The sequence below is a fragment of the Nomascus leucogenys genome, chromosome 19, assembly GCF_006542625.1.
Source record: "Nomascus leucogenys isolate Asia chromosome 19, Asia_NLE_v1, whole genome shotgun sequence".
NCBI classification, from domain to species: Eukaryota; Metazoa; Chordata; class Mammalia; order Primates; family Hylobatidae; genus Nomascus; species Nomascus leucogenys.
The window spans coordinates 70,558,807-70,576,653 of NC_044399.1; the positions used below are offsets into that span (position 1 = coordinate 70,558,807).

General features: G+C 56.6%; 2 protein-coding genes across 10 annotated transcripts in view; one reads left to right on the forward strand and one right to left on the reverse strand.

The window, feature by feature from the left end:
- Positions 1 to 59: 59 nt before the first annotated feature.
- On the reverse strand, positions 60 to 5,455 carry ACADVL (acyl-CoA dehydrogenase very long chain). 3 transcript variants are annotated; one of them, XM_030799932.1, is made up of 20 exons: positions 5,271 to 5,455; positions 5,105 to 5,180; positions 4,766 to 4,831; positions 4,609 to 4,681; positions 4,455 to 4,519; positions 4,227 to 4,361; positions 3,634 to 3,778; positions 3,237 to 3,366; positions 3,013 to 3,138; positions 2,450 to 2,648; positions 2,077 to 2,181; positions 1,584 to 1,670; positions 1,439 to 1,501; positions 1,245 to 1,346; positions 1,071 to 1,168; positions 921 to 993; positions 762 to 834; positions 611 to 683; positions 441 to 516; positions 60 to 368 (listed from the first exon to the last, which is right to left on the reverse strand). In XM_030799932.1, the coding sequence occupies exons 1-20, from the start codon at positions 5,453 to 5,455 to the stop codon at positions 228 to 230; spliced, it is 2,091 nt and encodes a 696-aa protein (XP_030655792.1). In that variant the 3' UTR covers positions 60 to 227. The 3 variants fall into 3 exon arrangements, 2 of the variants coding, with proteins under 2 accessions (XP_030655792.1, XP_003282188.3); XM_003282140.4 differs by having other exon boundaries at positions 5,256 to 5,455; XR_004026995.1 differs by lacking the exon at positions 1,071 to 1,168 and having other exon boundaries at positions 62 to 368; positions 5,256 to 5,455.
- The window catches only part of DLG4 (discs large MAGUK scaffold protein 4), a 30,464-nt gene continuing 17,828 nt past the window's right edge, over positions 5,212 to 17,847 (forward strand). For 2 of the 7 annotated variants that reach the window (XM_030799926.1, XM_030799928.1), the window contains exons 1-2: positions 7,657 to 8,168; positions 17,036 to 17,101. In XM_030799926.1, coding sequence (XP_030655786.1) covers positions 8,139 to 8,168; positions 17,036 to 17,101 — 96 coding nt within the window. In that variant the 5' untranslated portion in view covers positions 7,657 to 8,138. Of the gene's footprint in view, positions 6,472 to 6,662; positions 6,762 to 7,020; positions 7,062 to 7,656; positions 8,169 to 17,035; positions 17,201 to 17,847 lie in introns of those variants that run through there. The other 5 variants (XM_012503907.2, XM_030799923.1, XM_030799924.1 and 2 more) reach the window with 5 other exon arrangements.

A 17,847-nucleotide genomic window follows, 5' to 3' on the forward strand; every position in this document is an offset into this window, starting at 1 on the left:
CTTTCTTTGGGAGGGAAGCAGGCAGCAGAGGGAAAGAACCATCATACAGAAGCAAAGCATGACTGGTTAGAAATTTTATTATTTGCGAGGCAGTAAGTGCTCTTGAGAGCAGGCACAGTGCTGGGAACATTAGGCCCCTTCGGGACAAACCAGGGCCCTAAGGAAAGGGGCTTCGGCTTTGGCTTGAGGGAAGGCACATAACTGGGCCAGGCCCTGGCCGGGAGTATTCAGAAGCCAAGTGGGTTGCTGGTGACCACACCACCCCGCTCCACCAAGGCCTTGGAGATGCTTTTGAAGTTGCGGTAGAGCTCTTGCTGCCAGGGGTCAGACTGCAGGGCGGCCATGCCCTCTCGGATCCGAGCTGCAGCCTGGGGAGAGGGAAGGAGGGGTTGGGCCTGCACGTCTAGGCCTCACCTGAGCTTGGCAGCCCCGAGTCTCACCTCGATACACCAGGTGTCACAGAGCATTTTCTCATGCTGGGCTGTGGGGTGGCCCTCACTTAGGGATCTTGAGGCCCTGGCAGGAAGCAGGAGATGAAAATAAATCTGGGCCGGCTGGGATCCAGGCCCAGGCCCCCTGCGGCTCAGGCATTCCCTGCCTGCCTCCTCACCTCGAGAGAACCACCGCCATGGCATAGAGGTCGATGGCCCCGTCTGCCAGCCGCTGCAGCAGAAACTGTTCATCTGTCGGGTAGGTGGGGGTGGGGGCCTTAGTCTCAAGGAGAGGAAAGGGAGGGGCGGAAGGGTGTAGAGCTCACTCACTGACAATCCCCTTCTTGTGTTTTATCAGCTTGGCCTCCACCACAGTGGCAAACTGCTCCAGAGCCTGTACTGCCTGAAGAGATTGGGACAGTGCAGGGCTCAGAGGGGCTGTCGGCTGCAGTCCCTGATGCAGGCTCTCCCGGACCCTTGGCCACTTACCAGCTCGCCGCTCCGATTCAACTCCGGGTGGACAATTCCACTGAGACTCAGGCCGCTGCCCAGCCCTGCCCGCCTGAGAGGAAGAGGGAGAATGACTGGTTAGTTGCCATACACCACCCTGCCCTCCCCTGGCTCTGGCCCTAAGCCTACCGCCTCAGCTGTTTGCCTGCCTCTCCTAGCAGGAGGCCAGCATTCCCAAAGGGATTCTTTAGAGCACTGCCGAGCCCAGAGAGCTCCTTTCCTTTGTCCTATGGGGGAAGAGGTTCCAGCAGTCAGGACTCACTGTCCTCCCCACCTCTACCCCCACCCAATTCTCCCTCTTACCATACAGCCCTGCAGAGCCACAAACAGCCGAAGAATGTCATTTGTCCCCTCAAAGATCCGGAAGATGCGAAGATCTCGGAGCACACGCTCTACTCCAGGTTCCTAGCACAGGGCCACACAAATTATATGCCCCTGCTGAGATGTGCCTACCCACCCCTGGCCCAACTGAGGCTCTGCAGAAGACTGTCCTGTACCTTCATGAAGCCCATACCCCCCATGATTTGGATGCATTCATCTGTCACCTTCCAGGCTGCCTCCTAGGGACAAATAACAGATGAGACTGGTTTTGGGAGCTGAGCACCCAAACTGGACTCCCTCCCAGCATGCCTGGGACCTCACCGAGCCAAAGATTTTGCTGATGGCGGCCTCTATCTGGAAGTCCGTGGATCCCTGGTCCATGTTAGCACTCACCATGTAAGCCATGGACTGAGGTTGCATGGTTGGGACATGGGAAGGAAAATTACAAAGGGCTTTGTCAGACTTGGCCTCATCATCCAGATCTCCAAGATAAGGGCTGACCTAGCTTGTCAGGTCAGGCAAATACTTGTTCTGGGTCAGTTCATCAGGCACTTCCAGGTATTTGTTTTCTTAAAAGGGGTGGATGTAAGGGATGAGGTAGAATTAACTTCTGGTACTGCTGGCAGGCACCTGAGCAGAACATCATTGCTGTCTCCCTTCGCAGAAGCTGAGCTGACTATGCCTCCCCGCATCCCCTAGGGCATTGGTGTAAAGCTGGAGACCCACTGCCCCAGGTGCTGCTGGGGGTTGTAGTCTGACCCGACTGGGAAGAAAGCCCCAGGGCTCCAGGGAGAGGGGCTTGGGAGGCCCTCACCTCAGTTACATACTGCAGCATAACCATCCGTGCCAGCTTCTCCTGGATCAGCCCAAAGTTGTGAATTTTCTCCCCAAACTGGGTACGATTAGTGGCATGATCTACCTGGAAGAGGGTCCACGCATCCCGCTGTGGTTCAGTGTGGTTCTGCAGTCTCCCTAGGAGAGGGGCTGGGCTTGCGCCAGAGGGATGGGTTTTGCATACAACCAGAGTTCAGTCTACGCTGGATGGAGACCTAAGCTAACAAGTCTGGGGCTGCTGGTAGGGGAGGAGTTTCTAGTGTAGGGAGTGCCTGCAAGTATCAGGGACACATGGCAAGGGGGACAGTGAGACTTCTGTTCGGGTTACCTAAGGACTCGGGCAGGGTACTCACCGCCTTAGCAATGATGCCTCTCATGGTACCTGCCAGGGCCGCAGCCATGCCAAACCTTCCATTGTTGAGGATGTGCATGGCGACCTTGAAGCCACTCCCAACCTCACCCAGCACGTTCTCCGATGGCACCCGTACTCCATCAAAGAACACCTCTGCTGTGTTTGAAGCCTTGATGCCCATCTTCTTCTCAGGGGGCCCACTGTGTCAGGGCAGTGTGGGAAAGCAGAGGTGTGTTCAACAGGTTGTCACTGGGGGAAAAACTGCTCCTTCGCTCCTTATGCACCAGGGAGGAATGACAACTCCTAGACCATTAGAGGGTACAGCCGCCACTTCCCCTCAGGCCCTGAGGGCTAAGGAGGCCTGGCTATATCCTATTTTGTGTTGGACTTGGTTGCTGGAGCCAAAACTTTGGCTCAATTGCATACATATTAGTCCCAAGGGCCACATTCAGTCCACCTGCTTTGGCTTTTGCACACATCCCCAGGGTGACTTGCAACAGCCATCTGCCCAGGAGCACAGTCCTGCCCCTCAGTCCTAAGCTCCCCCAACCCAAATTCACTCACTGGGTAACGCCCCCGAAGCCCCTCTCCACCACAAAAGCTGTGATCTTCTCCTTCACGGCTCCTGTGGCTGGATCTGTAACTGGTGTCTTGGCAAAGACTGTGAAGATGTCTGCCAGGCCCCCATTACTGTGGAAGAATGAAGGGATATTCAGGGCATGGAAGACGGGGAGCAGTGGGGCCTGGAATTGGGCGGAGGAGAAGGGGAGAAATGGGAGGCAGATTGCCTGATCCAAAGCTTGCTTCCATTGAGGGTATAGTATTTTCCACAGGGGCTGGGCACAGCAGAGGTTCGGATGGAAGCTGCATCTGACCCGCTGGAGGACTCGGTTAGACAGAAAGCGGCCACAGTCTCCCCTGTTGGGGAGAGAGCTCCTTTACCCCAAGTTCTGATGAGCTTCAAAGTCCCCTCGGCCCACTTCCCCATCCCTCCAGCAGGCAGTTCCCCCTTAACACCTGGGAGTATCCAGTTTTCTTTTGCATGTCCCAACCAGCGCACTGTGATGCCTCCCCAGAACCTTCCTCCAACCGAAATGCCCAGCCATCTGATTAAGTGCCAACTGGCCTAATCTGTGCCAAGCCCAGTATACCCCCCAATTCCTGGGTCTCCTAGGGTTGCCTCACCAGATGCCAGTTTGGGGAGGTATTTTTCTTTCTGGGCCTTTGTGCCAAAGAGCAGGATGCCTTTGAAACCGATGCTCTGATGGGCCCCCAGGGTAATGCCCACGCCAAGGTCATGCATGCCCACGATCTCCACCAAACGGGCGTACTGGAGGGGAAGCAGGAATCTGGGGCTGTCACTGGCTGCAGGGGGACCTGACCTTAACAGAAGAGTGTGGGCAACAGGGCAGTTCCTGACCTAGGGCAGTACCTGACCTCGGCCATCCCCAGTGTGTGGAAAAGAAGGATGTGCAAAGGGCACAGCAGAGAATGCTGGTCTTAGGTCTAGGTGGGAGGGTGACTTGCTACTAGTCTATTAGGCAATCCCCAACTTAGAGATTTGTAAGGACTTGGAAACCAGGGTGAGGCCCATGGCTCAGGCCTAGGGGACTGCATGTAAATTGTGTTATGTTTGGACAGTTAACATCCATCCCACAGGCACCCAGGGCAGGTGCTTAGAAGAGACCTTAGCCGTAGTCTCTAGGTCTATGGCAAAGGAGGTGAGTCTGCCAAGCTGGGGTATGGGGTACTGGGATGTGGCGATAGGATGCCCTCACCTGGGTGTTGCAAAGGCCCACACCACCCAGCTCACTGGGCACTTGCAGACCAAAGGCCCCCAGCTCCTTGAGGCCCTGCAAAGTGGTCTCCTCCACCATCTCCAGAGCGTCATTCTTGGCAGGATCGTTCACTTCCTGGGGAAGGCACAGGATCCCACATCCAGGCTCCTTTTGAGCTTAACATCTCCAAACACCCCACCAGGGACCAAGCCCCGAGTCATTCCTTACCTCGAAGAAACGGGACACAGGCTCCACCAGCTCTTTAAGAAACTGTGTCTGCTCTTCGCTGAGCACTGCAGAGGGTGAGGGACAGGCTAGTCAGGCCAGGCTGGCAGGGGAAACCACCCTGGCCCCACTCAGCTCTGATTATCCCTTCCCTTACCGGACGGGTATGGGAACACCTGATTTGTAGTGAGCTGGCCTTTGAACATCCCCACAGCAAAGGACTTAGATTCCTGGGCAGAGAGAGGCGAGTTTCAGGCTCTGGTTGGGGTGAGTCTGTCTCTGGCTAAGGTCCACCTGGCCTCGAGGCTACCTACCGCCTTGGCCGGTTTTTCCCTGGTCAGGGCGTCAGAGGGGTGGGAATCTGACTTGTCCAGAGCCAGCTGGGAAAAGAGACGGTTAGCAAGTCCAGGGAAGGGGCTTGCGCTGTGTCAAGGGGAGCACAGGCGAGAGCCGCGCGGGGAGGCGGCGCGAAGCGGTGACCTTTCCCCTAGTTTCGCCCTAGGGCACCCTGGCTTGCCCTTTCCCCTACTTTCGGCGACAGAGCAGTGGGCAGGTACCTGGTACCCAGAGGGAGATCCCTGCCGACGGCGGGAGGCGGGCGCCGAAGCGGACCACCGCTCCCGCACCCCCTTACCAAGGCTGCCGTGACTTACCTGAGCGGCACCCCCGGCATAGGGCCGCCGGGCAGGGCCGGGCCGGGGCTGCCCCAGGAGCGCCGTGAGCCGCGAGCTGTGGGGAGTGGGGGTTCAGTCCTGGCCCGGTGCCCAGGGCCGCTGCCCACCGTCCCTTTTGTCACACACAGACCTTCCGCCTCCGAACCTCAGCAGCTGCCGCCCCAAGCTCGGGGCCATCCGAGCCGCCTGCATCTCCGAGTCTCTCCGGGCGCCGCTGGCTAGAGCTCTGACCCAGCTCTGGCGTCCTGCACGCCCAAGTCCTGGCGCCCCTAGCCCTGACTCATCGTCCACAGTGCACCGGGCGGCGGACGGTTGCGGGCCCCGGGGCATGCTGGGAGCTGTAGTTCCTTGGAGGCCGGCCCTCAGTTCCGCTGACTTAGAGGGATCTCCAAGCGTCGCTCGTCGCCCCCAAACTCCTTAATCCCGCCCGTCCGGACTAGAGTCTAGTCCTCCGACGGGGTGATGGGATAGGATGGGACGGAAGAGGAAGGGGCTTAAGTCACTGCAGCCAGAGGGTTGGAGGTGGACTGATGGGAGGGCTTCTCCGGTGGAGTTAGAAGGGAGAAGTAGGGAAAGAGAAGTGTAAGGTAGATGGCAAAGGTAGAGACATGGAAAGACAGACTCTAGGGTTCCTGATGAAATCTATCTCGGCCAACACAAAAGGGAGGGTACAGTGGTGGGGGGCACCCAAGCTAGGGTGTGAGTACCCTAAGTGTATTCTTCTGAGATGTAGGCCATTCACTAACTCTTGAAACAGCTACAGTTTCACAGTAGGAAGGCCCCACCAGTTTCACTGCCCCTCCCTTAATAAACCCTCTGAGACCTTCCTGAACACTCCCTTTTGTCTCTGCCCTCTGTTCCTTCCAGAGACCATGTGCCCAGGCAGATGGATTCCTCCCGGGCCTGAGAGGAACTGCAGGAATTCTCCTGCCTCTTATCCGTAAAACCCCAACTTCTCTAGCCCTAGGTCAGGAAGTCCCAAACAATTTCTACTCCTCTTTCTGCAATTCTCATTGGGGTGAGAGAAGGCCCAGGAGGAGAGAGAACTGGGCTCAGCTACGTTTTGAGCTGCTGGAGCCCTCTGTGAGGAGGCCCTCTTTGCTGGCTTCTCAGGAGAATGTGGCTAGGTTCTGCCTGCCTATGGGAAGAGGGGGCCAGGGTGTGTGGAGCAAGATGGTGGCGGCGCTGGTGCCTTGGGACCTGGGGGAATGGGACAGCTGGTTGGTTCAGAGATGGCCTACTTTACTCACAGCTGGAATTTAGTGGGGAGAAGCAGCTCAACTCCAATCCTGGAGGATTAGGGAGATTAAAGTGAGAGAAGAGAGAGATGTCCCAGAGACCAAGAGGTGAAAAACAGGGCTCCTTGTGGAGGGGAGGCCTGGGAGCGAAGTGGGGGGCTGGGGCTCGGAGATCCTTCTCCCCAAATCTTTCCACAGGGGCTGGGGTGAAGGACACAGGCTGGGGAGATGAAGTGACAGTGTGTTCGTCTTCCTGTGTTGGCCTCTTCCCTGTCCCAATTCTCCTTGCATCTCACTAGCTCCCAGGTCAGCCCTCTGGCTCCTGGCACCCCCACTGCTGCGGTGGGCACCCCCCCTCCTCACAGTGCTGCATAGCGACCTCTTCCAGGCCTTGCTGGGTGAGTAGCCCATTTTCTGAGGGACCTGGGCCTCCAAGGGCCGTTACCGAACTTCGGGGGCTGTTTGGGAGCCTGGAGATCATTTGGTCCAAGCTGGAGCCCCATGCAGGGTCCTGCCTATGGTGTCCTCCATGAGTGTGGACCAGTCTTGGCTGAAAGGGCTCCTCCCTTGCCAGCCAGCCAGCAGCGGTGATGACAGAGGTGATGTGCCTGGAGAGGCCTGGGGTGGGGAGGTAACTCAGTTCTGTTCCTGTGACAGACATCCTGGACTGTTATGAGGCTTCCCTCTCAGAGAGTCAGGTAAGGAGGTGGGGGCGAGCGCCTAACTTCCTGAGGGGCAGGCAGGGCTGGAGGGGTGAGCCAAATATCGCTAATTGGGGGCCCTGATGACAAAAGCCTGAGTCGGTGGCCCAGGGACTTGGGGCACCAAGAATGCACTCTCTGTGGTCCTGTACCCACTCTTCCTTTCTTCCTCGTTTTCTTTGGCTGCCCCACTTTCAGGCACTAAAGATTCTAGGGCTTAACTTTTTAGGTTTCCCCCTGAGAAACCTGAGGGAGAACTAGGCCCCCAAGGATTGCCTCCTGCAGCTCCTCCCTCACACCCGACCCCCTACCGCCTGCTGAGAGGCCTCCCTCCTGTATTCAAATAACCGTGGGTGCTCCCAGCCCAACTATAGATGCTTCCTTCTCTAAGAAAGGAAATCCAGCCTCATCGTCTTTGCTGTCATTGCTGGTGGCTGGCCAGGTCTCCATGTTTGCCTCAGGGCCTCTGTGCTTCTGCTTCTATCTCCTTTCCCATTATCCGGGTTCCTGCCAGCACGGAAGGAGTTAACTCTGCCAAGGCACCCCCCCATTCTGGCTCCTAGCTCCCTCCCTCCCTCCCCCTGCTTCCTCTCTCCTCCTCTCTCCCCTTCCCTCTTCGGCTCCACGGCTCCCTCGGCCGCTGCCGTTTCCAACCCCCCCACCCCACTCCCCCGCCACGGCCCCTAGCCCCTGGCCGTTTGGCAAGACCCCCCCCTACCCCGGGGCTCCCCGAAATCCAGTTCCCCTCCCCCACCCCAGCTCATGCCCCAGCCCCCGAACTCCGGGGCTGCCAGCCCCCGGTGCCCCCGCCCCTCCTGAGAATCGGGGTGTGCTCCCCAAGCCCCCTCCCCTCCACTGGGGAGCCCCTTTTAGGGCCCCCTTCCCCTCCCTCCCACGCTCCCCTCCCCTTCCCTTCTCCAACCCCCTCCTTCCCCTCTCACCCCTCCCCCCATCCTGGCCCCCCCTGCAAAAGTGGGGTGCGGAGGGGGGAGGGGTGAGAACCCACGGAGGGGAGGAACGAAACTCCGATGAAGTCAGAGCCCCTTACCCGCCGCCGCGGCCAGGCCCCCCAACATGGACTGTCTCTGTATAGTGACAACCAAGGTAAGCATGATGGGGGTGCTATAAACTGGGGGGAGGGTATGAGTTTGTGGGGAGGGGTTAGTAGGCCTTATCTGGGACTGGCGCCCCTGGAGTGGCAGCATCAGAAGTAAGATGTATTTGGTGGTCTTAATTTAGTTTTGGGGTTCACATCTGAGAAAATGCTGGATTTGGCCACAGGTGCCCCCTGGAGTGATCCCTTTGTACCTGTAGGGAAATGGAAAATTTAGGATATTCCATGGTTTGGGGGGCCTGGCGGGTTTGGGGGTTCATCAGCGCTGTTTGAGGGAGACTTATTTAAGGAGAAGCCTGGCTCATAAGGGAGTCCTGCTGGTGTATGTGGGAAGGTGGGCTATGTTGGGGGGTTCCTCTTTCCTCCCCAGGGAAAAGCTGGCTTCCAAGGGCCTTGTCCAGTTTTGGGGGGCTCCTGGCATGGGGTAAAGGTTATTGGTTGTGAGTGCCTGACTGGTCTGGGGGTGTCAGCTGGCGGGCAAGGGGTGGGCCTTCAGACTCTAGAACAAGCATCTCGTGGTGGCTGCATTTAGGGATGCTCTCTCAATTTGAGGGAACTGTTAATTTAGGGTTCAGTCGTATAGAATGGAGGTAGTTGGAAGTTGTCAGAGGGCTGGGGCCCTGGCATGGGATCACCTGAGGGAATGGACCAGGTGAGGCAAGGATTTGGGGGTACTCCCATAGGAGGCAGAAGATTGCAGCAGCCGAGCTTGCCAGCCCCTGAGGAGGAGGATGAGAGGCTTAGGGAGAGAGGGGATTTGAGGAGGGGGACCGGGTGGGTGGTGCACAATTTGGGGGTGGCCCAAAGGCAGGTGCCCAATGTCCCCATCTCCTCCCACACTGTATCTAGCCCTGATCAAGAGAGAGGGAGAAAAGCAGATTTGTGGACTGTTCCAGATACCCCTGAAGCTTGGGATCAAGGTGGGGGAGGACACCTGGATTTAAGGGTCCCTGAGGGCTTATGACCGAAGTTACTGAGGTTACTGGGGTGAAAAGGTGTAGGAGGAGGGCAGGGCTGGCAGCGATGGGGATCTGTGCAAGAGTGTCCCTCTGGTTGGAGCCTGGCAAAGGCAGGAGATCTCGGATGGAGCACAGGCGAGCTCTTGGTGGGATGCGGATACCTAGGCTCTGCGTGGAGACTCTGGGACTGGAGAGCTGGATGCCTGGTGTGTGGAGGGAGGCTTGGGCGGGTGGCAGGCAGCTGGGGGCTGGGGGGTGGGACAGGAAGTGGGGGCCGGGGGAGGCGGGGTCCGGGTGAGTCACAGGCTGGGGAGGGGGTTATATTTAGTGGGAACTGCAGCTTTTCATGGGAGGGAGCTGAGGACACACATGTTCCCTGCCACAAACTCACACATGTGTGTACACATGCATTGTGCATGTGTGAGGATGGTTGGAAGAGATTGGGGGCTGAGGAACTTTACATCTGGAGCCCCCACCCTCTCTCCACCAGGGCGTCTTTCTTGTCCCTCATTCTGTGGGTTTCGGGCTTTCTCCCAGGCTACCTCTTCCCCACATCCCCTGTAGTTTTGGTGGATTTTTATGCCTCAGTTTCTCTGGCCTGGTTTCCTCTGCTCCCGCTGTTTCCTGCCCTTAGGCCTGTCACTTGGCCTTAGGCTCCCTGGCTGTGGGCCCCTGTATTCCAGGTGTAAATAGAAAGCCCGCTGGAATGTGTGGGCTCTGCTTCCAACACGTGAACACACAAATGGGAGCGAGGGTGAGGGGCTTGCCAGCACTGGCAGCTATTCTGGGTGGGTGGGTGGCCTTATTCATTACCCACTCCAGACTCCTACTTCTTCCATGGAGCGCAGGGTTGAGCATCCCTGAAGGAAGGAGGCTTACAGAGCAGATCATGCATTTGGGGTTTACAGAGGCGTGGAGACCCAGGCTTGCCACATTCCTTGGCTGAAAAACTTGTCAGCCTCGGTATGGCGGGGACTCCAACTCCCATAAGGCCCCGAGGCACAAGATCCCTCAATGTTAGAGGGTTGCTGCCCATGGCGCTGTTGGGAGTTGTGGTTCATCTCTATCCAGGGCAGACAGCGGAGGGTAGCCCAAGAGGAGCCTGCAGGGGGCACATGGCTCCCGCTTCCCCAAATGCTGGATGGGGTAGGGAATGTTCAGGCTTTGCGGTCGTTGAGCTCCGCAGCTCTGCCTGAGTCTTCCATCTTTCATTGCCTATATTTAGACTCCTGCCGCAGTAATTTAAGGAACATTTATTGAAAGCCTACTACGTGCTAGGCCCTGTGTTGTGTGCAAACTCCACTCTACAGCGATCACTTTGTCTTTCTTGGTGCCTTTATCTCTGCCAGCATCTCTCGTCTCTGAGCATCCCTTTCTCCCACTCCGCCCCCGTCCCTCCCCCTTTCCCCGCGCTGCTGCCGCCGTTGCCATGGTAACCGGCGACGACTGAAGCTGCGTGGCGGACTGGAGGGCCGGGCGAGGGTGGCGGAGGGCGGAGCAGAACAAGTGGGGGTGGGGATACAGTGGGGGAAAGACTGAGGCTATTTGCCAGAACCCCAGGAGCGAAGCGGTTAAACCCTCCGGGTGGTCCTTATTGGGCAAAGCCGAGATGCCGGGGGCGGGGCAGTGTGGCCGACGGCCTCATTCATTGGCCGGCAGGGGCGTGGCGGAGGGACAGTGTGGGCGAGGCAGGGGGAGCGAACGGGCGGGAAGTGGACGGAGGCGTGGCCTCCCGGGCAGGTGGGCGGAGTCTGGCTTACTCTATCGAGGGAGGCAGCAACCCTCGGAAAGGGGAGGAACCTTGGGGCTGGGTTACCTGACCGAAATGAGGGCGGGGCTGATCTGGGATGGGCGTGGCATGGCCCCCAGTGCGTAAAGGAGACAGGGTTTGAGGAGCTATTGTCCAAGTAACTTCAGGGCGCGGGGGTCTTTGGAAAGGAGAATCCGGGGGTTGGGAAGTCTGACGTCTCAATTTTCCTAAGATGGAGGTCTGTTCAGATTTCATCAGAGCACCCCTCCTACCTCAGCTCTGTGTTCCCAGGAGACGGTTGCTAGGCGACAGCAAAGTCCTTGATTGCTGCGTTGCCAGGCAACAGAGAAACGGAAAATGGAGGGAAAAGGGAAATGGGGGATGGGGAAGGGTCTTTATGGGCCATGGCGCCCACTGGTGGATAAGCAGGGTCTGCACGTTTTCTATTCTAGAAGGAATTTTGAGTCCAGCCTCTTCCGCACTGACTCCTTGGATCCTCTGGTGATCCAAGCCTTCCTACCAGATATGAAACTAGGACATTGGGGGTCATCCTGGGGGCGCATGTAACAGATGCCGATCAACGGGGTCAATCTCGCTTGGGTGAGAGTCTAGGGAAGTCGTCATTTCTACCATGTATGGACATTTTATAGAAGTCAGCCGATTTGAGGAGACCCCTCACTGGGTTTTAAGAGCTAGAAGGGTGGGCGTTCAATGGGAGAATATTTGGAAGAGAGGCTTTCAGGTTAAGTTGTTTGGGAGAAAATGGAAATCTCTGAAGAGACCTGAAAGAGGCGGTTGGGACTGTTCTGGACGATTTGTGGGTCATTGCAAATTGCCGGCCCCTATCTTTGGTGTGTATTTTTTGAGGCCTGAGTGTGGAGAATATATATTTGGGAGAAATCTTCCGACAAAGTTGGAATTCAGAATTGTGGAGGGGATGTTCTGGGCAGCCAGAAAAGGGTGTAATCTATGAACCCCAGGGGTAAAGAAAAGGAGAGGAGGTGCCGGGTGCGGTGGCTGACACCTGTAATCCCAGCACTTTGGGAGCCCGAGGCGGGCGGATCATGTGAGGTCACGAGTTTGAGACCAGCCTGGCCAACATGGCGAAACCCTGTCTCTACTAAAAATACAAAAAAATTGGCCGGGCTTGGTGACGGACGCCTGTAATGCCAGATATCCGGGAGGTTGAGGTAGGAGAATTACTCGAACCCGGGAGCCAGATGTTGCAGTAAGCCGAAATCGCGCCATTGCACTCCAGCCTGAGTGACAGAGCGAGAATCTGTCTCAAAAAAAAAAAAAAAAAAAAGAAAGAAAAGGAAAAGGAAAATACTTTTAATTAATTAATTAATTTATTTATTTTTGAGACCGAGTCTCACGCTGTCGCCTAGGCTAGAGTGCGGTGGCATGATCTCGGCTCACTGCAATCCCTGCTGCCCAGGTTCAAGCGATTCTCCTGCCTCAGCCTCCCGAGTAGCTGGGATTACAGGCGCCTGCCACCGCGTCTGGCTAATTTTTGTAGTTTTAGTAGAGATGGGGTTTCACCATCTTGGCCAGGCTGGTCTTGAACTCCTGACCTCATAATCCAACCGCCTCAGCCTCCCAAAGTGCTGGGATTACAGGTGCGAGCCACCGTGCCCGCCCCAAAATTTTTTTTTAGAGATGGGATCTCACTATGTTGCCCAAGCTGGTGTTGAGCACCTGGCCTCCAGCGATCTTCCCGTCTAAATTTCTTTTTGTAAGAGTTTTGGAAAAAATTGACGAGATTGCTATTTAATTTGGAGGGTCTGCTTTAAAGTAGATTAAATATTTCCTGAAATTGGGTTCTGGTGTGGATTTGGAGACTGGCATATTAGGAAGTCATGAGTATCTTATTAGATTCGGGGGTTTGGACAGGGGATCCCCAACAAATTGGAGGACTTGTTATTTGGATGTTTATATTAGAGCAAGAGTACTATTTGCACTAATTGCAAGGTCCCTGTTAGTGGATTGGGAGATAGATGTGATATAGAAAGGGATGATTTAGCATATATTAATTTGGGGGGCCAACAAGGCTCTGTGGTTCCTTAAACTCTTGAAGAAACATGGGCTGCCTATCAGGTGGGGCTGGACTGCAGGAGAGAACTATGCTGGTTAGTGTAGGAGATGCCTTGGAATCTGAGGAGATGCTATCCACAGCACCGATCTTGCGGGGGTTTGGTGGGAGAGGCAGTGTAGATCCCTTGGGGGTTCTTGTGAGAGAAGTGCCGTTTGCTTCCCTGGACTCTGGGAGTCCAGTAGTGACGAGATGTCCAGTGAGGTTTTGGAATGGTTTGGGGTCTCGCGATGTTGGGGTTGGGGGATTAGATGGGATGGAATAAGGGGTCCCTGAGAACTAGAGAGATAAACTGGTAAATTTAAATCTGTCTCTATTTGTAGAGGGGTCGGAATAGAAGTATACTGTGGAAAGTGAAGTTCACAGAGAAACAGCGTGAACCAGGGAAGTTGGTGGCTAAGAGGGTCTCCCCTCACCCCTCTCTCTCCCAACGTGACGCTCTCCCTTACTGCGCAGGCGCCGTTCCCCCCCCCCCGCCCCGTCCGGCCGCAGCCTCCAGTTGCCGCGGCCGCCGCAGCCCCCGCCCCTCTGCCCCTCCCCCTCCCCCAACCCCGGGACCCTTGATATCCCACCCACCCGCTTCCCTCAGTCCCCCTCCCCTTCTCCATGTCGGCTCGGAACAGATTCGCCTCCATGTGTCTCTGCGTGGTACGTGCCGCGGTATGGGCTCCGGCCCCGCTCCCCTCTTCCCGGACCCCCGCAAATATCAGGGTGCAAGCTTCAAGCGTTGTCGTTCTTCCTTCTGCTTGGTGCGGGGTCTCTGGGTTGCAACTTCTCGCGGACAGGCGCCGTGGGTCGCTCCTCTTATCATTCACTTTGACTCACACCCCTATGTTTTGGGGGTGCAAGCCTCGGTTCCAGGTCATTCTGTGCAACTGGGGCTCCGGTGAGGAGGGGGCCAAAGGGGAAGGAACAACAGCGACTCCATCCGTGTCCCCCATTCCCCAGGCCTTTTACTTGTTTTAAGCCCTAATATTTTGGGGGTGCAGACATGTCCCAGTAGCATCTGAGTTGTCTGGGTTAGGGCCCTGAGTCCCAGTAGGATAAAGGGTGGGGGGGGGGGTCCTCCTTTCCCGTCCTGCTTTAGTTGCCCTGTAATCCAAGACTGAGAGGTACTGATCCCCCACCTCCCCAGCCCCCCAGTCTGCAGTTTCAGAATTACTCTCCCCCACCCCCGCCCCTCCAGACGTTTACCCCCGCCCCCCTACATGTACGTCGAAAATTTCCAGAGACTGAACCTAGTCCCTAACCGCTTCCAGCCACATTCTGGAAACCCTGGTACCCATTTCTTGTTCTCCATTTTCTCCATGTTGCCTCCCAATCCTGAGGAGCCTTTTCTTCAGTGCCAGACACCACCCTCCCTCCATGGGGGCAGGGCAGGGAGAGGTATTGGGGGCTCGCTGAGATAAAAGTTTACCTTCATTTCCTCCCTAGAATAAATGATGAAATGGCCCTCCTCACGTTTCCATTTTCTTTGGGTGCACGCTGACATTTCCTCCTCAGATTCAGGAATTTTCTCTCTGAGGTGGAGTGAAGATGGAGGGGCACTGGACTCAAATCCTCCTCCAGACTCCAAAACTTGGAGCTTTGGTCCTAATTTACCTTGCAAGGAATTGGAGGCCTTGTGAAGAAGAGTGGATAGTGGAGAGCGGCTTCCACCCCTTCCCCCAGGTCTCCTCAATTCTGGGGCTTGCCCCTCAGCTTGTGCACTGCCCAGGTAGAAGACCACCTTCTCAGGATGTGGAATGAACAGTCTCTGTTGGCTCGTAGAACTCCTTTATTCAAGACAGCTCAGCCTTGGAGGAGGGCTGTTTTGTGTGTTCTCCTATTTTCCTTCTCTACTTTTTGTGCCCATCGGATTGAAATCTGGAGTTCAGGATTCTCTCCAAGTCTGTGGCCCAGAGAACAGACTCCATCTTGCTGAGCCCCTATTTTCCTTCTTTAAGACTCTTTAAATGTATCAGGGTGCTTCTTGATTCGAGTTGTCTCTGTGTTCTGGGTTTGAGAGTTTTCGTGCTGACAGGACCACTTCCCTTCTCCCATTCTCTTATTGTACCCTTACTCGACAGCCAAAGTTGTGTTATATTCTCAGCCTTGATTCATCATCCTTAACATTTTCAGAATCCTACTCTAGGATTGGCCATTGACCTTGATAAGCTTCCTCCCGTTTGATCTCGCAGCTGCTGCCCTCTAAGTATTAGGGCACTCTGAGCCTCTCAGAAACTTTTGGGAGGGAAATTCTGCTCTCTCTCTCTCTTTTTTGTTTTGGAGAAAGAGTCTCAATCTGTCGCCAGGCTAGAGTGCAGTGGCATGATCTCGGCTCACTGCAACCTCCGCTTCCCAGGTTCAAGCAATTCTCCTGCCTCAGCCTCCCGTGTAGCTGGGATTACAGCCATGCGCCACCACGCCCAGCTAATTTTTGTATTTTTAGTAGAGATGGGATTTCACCATGTTGGCCAGGCTGGTCTCTGACCTCAGGTGATGTACCCACCTCGGCATTATAGGCATCAGCCACTGCTCCTAGTCTCTCTCTCTCTTTTTGAGACAGGGTCTTACTCTGTCGCCCAGGCTGGAGTGCGGTGGTGTGATCATGGCTCACTGCAGCCTCCACCTCTTGGGCTCAAGCAATCCTGCCACCTCAGGCTCCTTAGTAGTTGGGACTACAGGCGTGCACCACCATGCCCGGCTACTTTTTGCATTTTTTGTAGACAGGGTTTCACTGTGTTGCTCAGGTTGGTCTCCAACTCCAACTCCTGGGCTCAAGCTGTCTGCCTGCCTCAGCCTCCCAAAGTGCTGGGATTACCGTGCCTTCTCTTTTTACCCATGTGTACTGGGCGGTGCATTCTGTCTTCTTCAGTCCCTGATACCTTCCCCTTCCTGAACCTGGAGCTTGGAGGGTCTGTCTCTGCGGAGGCCCGTTCCAGAGGAGAGGAGCAGGCGAGGGCAGAGGTGGACAGGGAAGGACCCAGGCAGAATCACTCTCTTCTTCTGCTGTCTCCATCTGCCCTTTTCCTCCTTCTCTGGCCCCGAGTTAATCTCATTTTACTGTTGTCCTTATTAAGCTAGCACAGGAGGCCCTTGGGATGGCAGCTGATTAACTGGGCAGGGAGTCAGGGGTCGTGTTGGGCCTCTCACCCCAAAAGACCAGAGGGAGACCAGAAATTCACTCTGAGGCTCAGCATGCTACCCTCCTCCCCAACTAGGGAGGCTGGCACTCATTCTTACCCCTGTCCTGAGCCCTGCTGTCTCTGTTCTTCCCCTTCCTCCCCCAGCCCATGCCCTTATAGCATATCTGGATTAGCTGGCTGGGCTGTGGGCTGTTGTAGGGGTAGGGCTAGACTCCCAGGGCCCCTCTGTTGACTGCTTGGAAACCAGCAAGGGCAGCGAACTGGACAGGCTTAGCCTTGTCCTGTCTCGGGGGCTGATGCCAAGTACCTGCTGGTGGAAGGGGCTGACTTCAGTCCTTGCCTAAGGAGTGCAAGGTAAAGGAGAGCCAATCACCCGTGGGGTAGAGGCTGCAATGGGGATACTGAGGCCATGGAGGTGGGGTGCGGGGAGGATGCCATGCAGAGTAGGAGCAGCCAGAGGGGTAGGAGAGGGGAAGCTAGAACAAGAGTGAGTCTGAGATGGTGAGAGAAGCAAGGAAGTTGGGGACTGGATGTAGAGAATGGAGATGTGAGTGTTGGGGGCTAGAGCTCTGAGAAGCTGGAGGGACTCGAAGATGAAGGTGGCGGGGAAAGGGGTGAAGACACAGATGCCAGAGGGGCTATGCCCACCAGAAGGCCAGTGTCCCAGGATGTGAGGAGTAGGAGTTGGGGGATGGGATTGGGACCTGGGGATTGATGAGAGGTGCTGAGGCCCTGGCGGGAGAGGGGACTGTTGGGAGAGTGGAGGGAGGGGAGCCAATGGGCTAGAGGAGAGGGAGGGGGAGGAGCTGGTCAGGCCCCAGGGCCTTCCGAACTGCACTGGCTGGGGGAAGAGGCGGCGGCCAGGGCGGCCAGCCTGGAGCCTGAGGCACCGGGCTGGCCCCAGTGACACCTCCGTCCCCATCCCCAGAAATACCGCTACCAAGATGAAGACACGCCCCCTCTGGAGCACAGCCCGGCCCACCTCCCCAACCAGGTAAACGCCCCCGAGCTGGTGCACGTGGCGGAGAGGAACTTGTCCCACCTCGAGGCTGGCCACGGGGTCGTGGGCCACGCCCACCTCTCCCCCTTCAAGGTAGGAGACCCTGGTGGCCCCCTCCCCAGTGCGGCCCTCGGAGCCTCGGAGCTGCAGCAATCCCCAAGGGCCGGTAGGGTGAGAGAGAGCCGTGGGGAGGGGGATGCTGGGACTGGGGGCGGGGGTTTGGGGCTTGGGCTCCTGGGGTCTGGGGGAGGGGGTGTTTGGGGAGCTGGAAACACCTTGGTCCCACAGAGGAGAAACAGGCCAGGCCAATGGAAGTGGATGTAGAGCCCAAAGCAAGAATGTGTGTGCGCGTGCCTGTGCGTGTGTGCGTGTGCTGTGTGTGTCTGTGCCTGTGTGCAGGCATGCGTGCCTGTGCGTGTGTGCGTGTGCTGTGTGTGTGTGTGCGCTGTTTGTGTGCCTGTGCGTGCACTGTATGCGTGTGTGTTGAGGTGTGTGCATCCCCCAGGAGGCCCCCACGCCTTGGACCTCTTCATTCCTTCACACCCCCAACCTCCATTTCCATTTTCTGTGTCCAGAGCTCTGTTCCAAGCGCCTGCTGCCCTCATTTGCTCTTGTCCCTTCCCTGCCTCCTCCCCCTACCTCCGCCTCTGGGCCTGGCTCGCCCTGTCCCCAAGTCTCCAGCCCTTTCCATCTGTCTGGCCTGAGACTTCACATGGTGGGGCCTTGCTGCCTCGTCCCCT

Bases quoted from the DNA above. Each gene is read 5' to 3' on its own strand.
- ACADVL (XM_003282140.4), bottom strand. From the start codon at position 5,455: ATGCCCCGGGGCCCGCAACCGTCCGCCGCCCGGTGCACTGTGGACGAT. The intron at 5,181-5,255 runs GTCTGTGTGTGA...CACTCCCCACAG, and splicing joins CTGAGGTTCGGAGGCGGAAG to CTCGCGGCTCACGGCGCTCC. The intron at 2,649-3,012 runs GTGAGTGAATTT...GCCCTGACACAG, and splicing joins GGCTTCGGGGGCGTTACCCA to TGGGCCCCCTGAGAAGAAGA.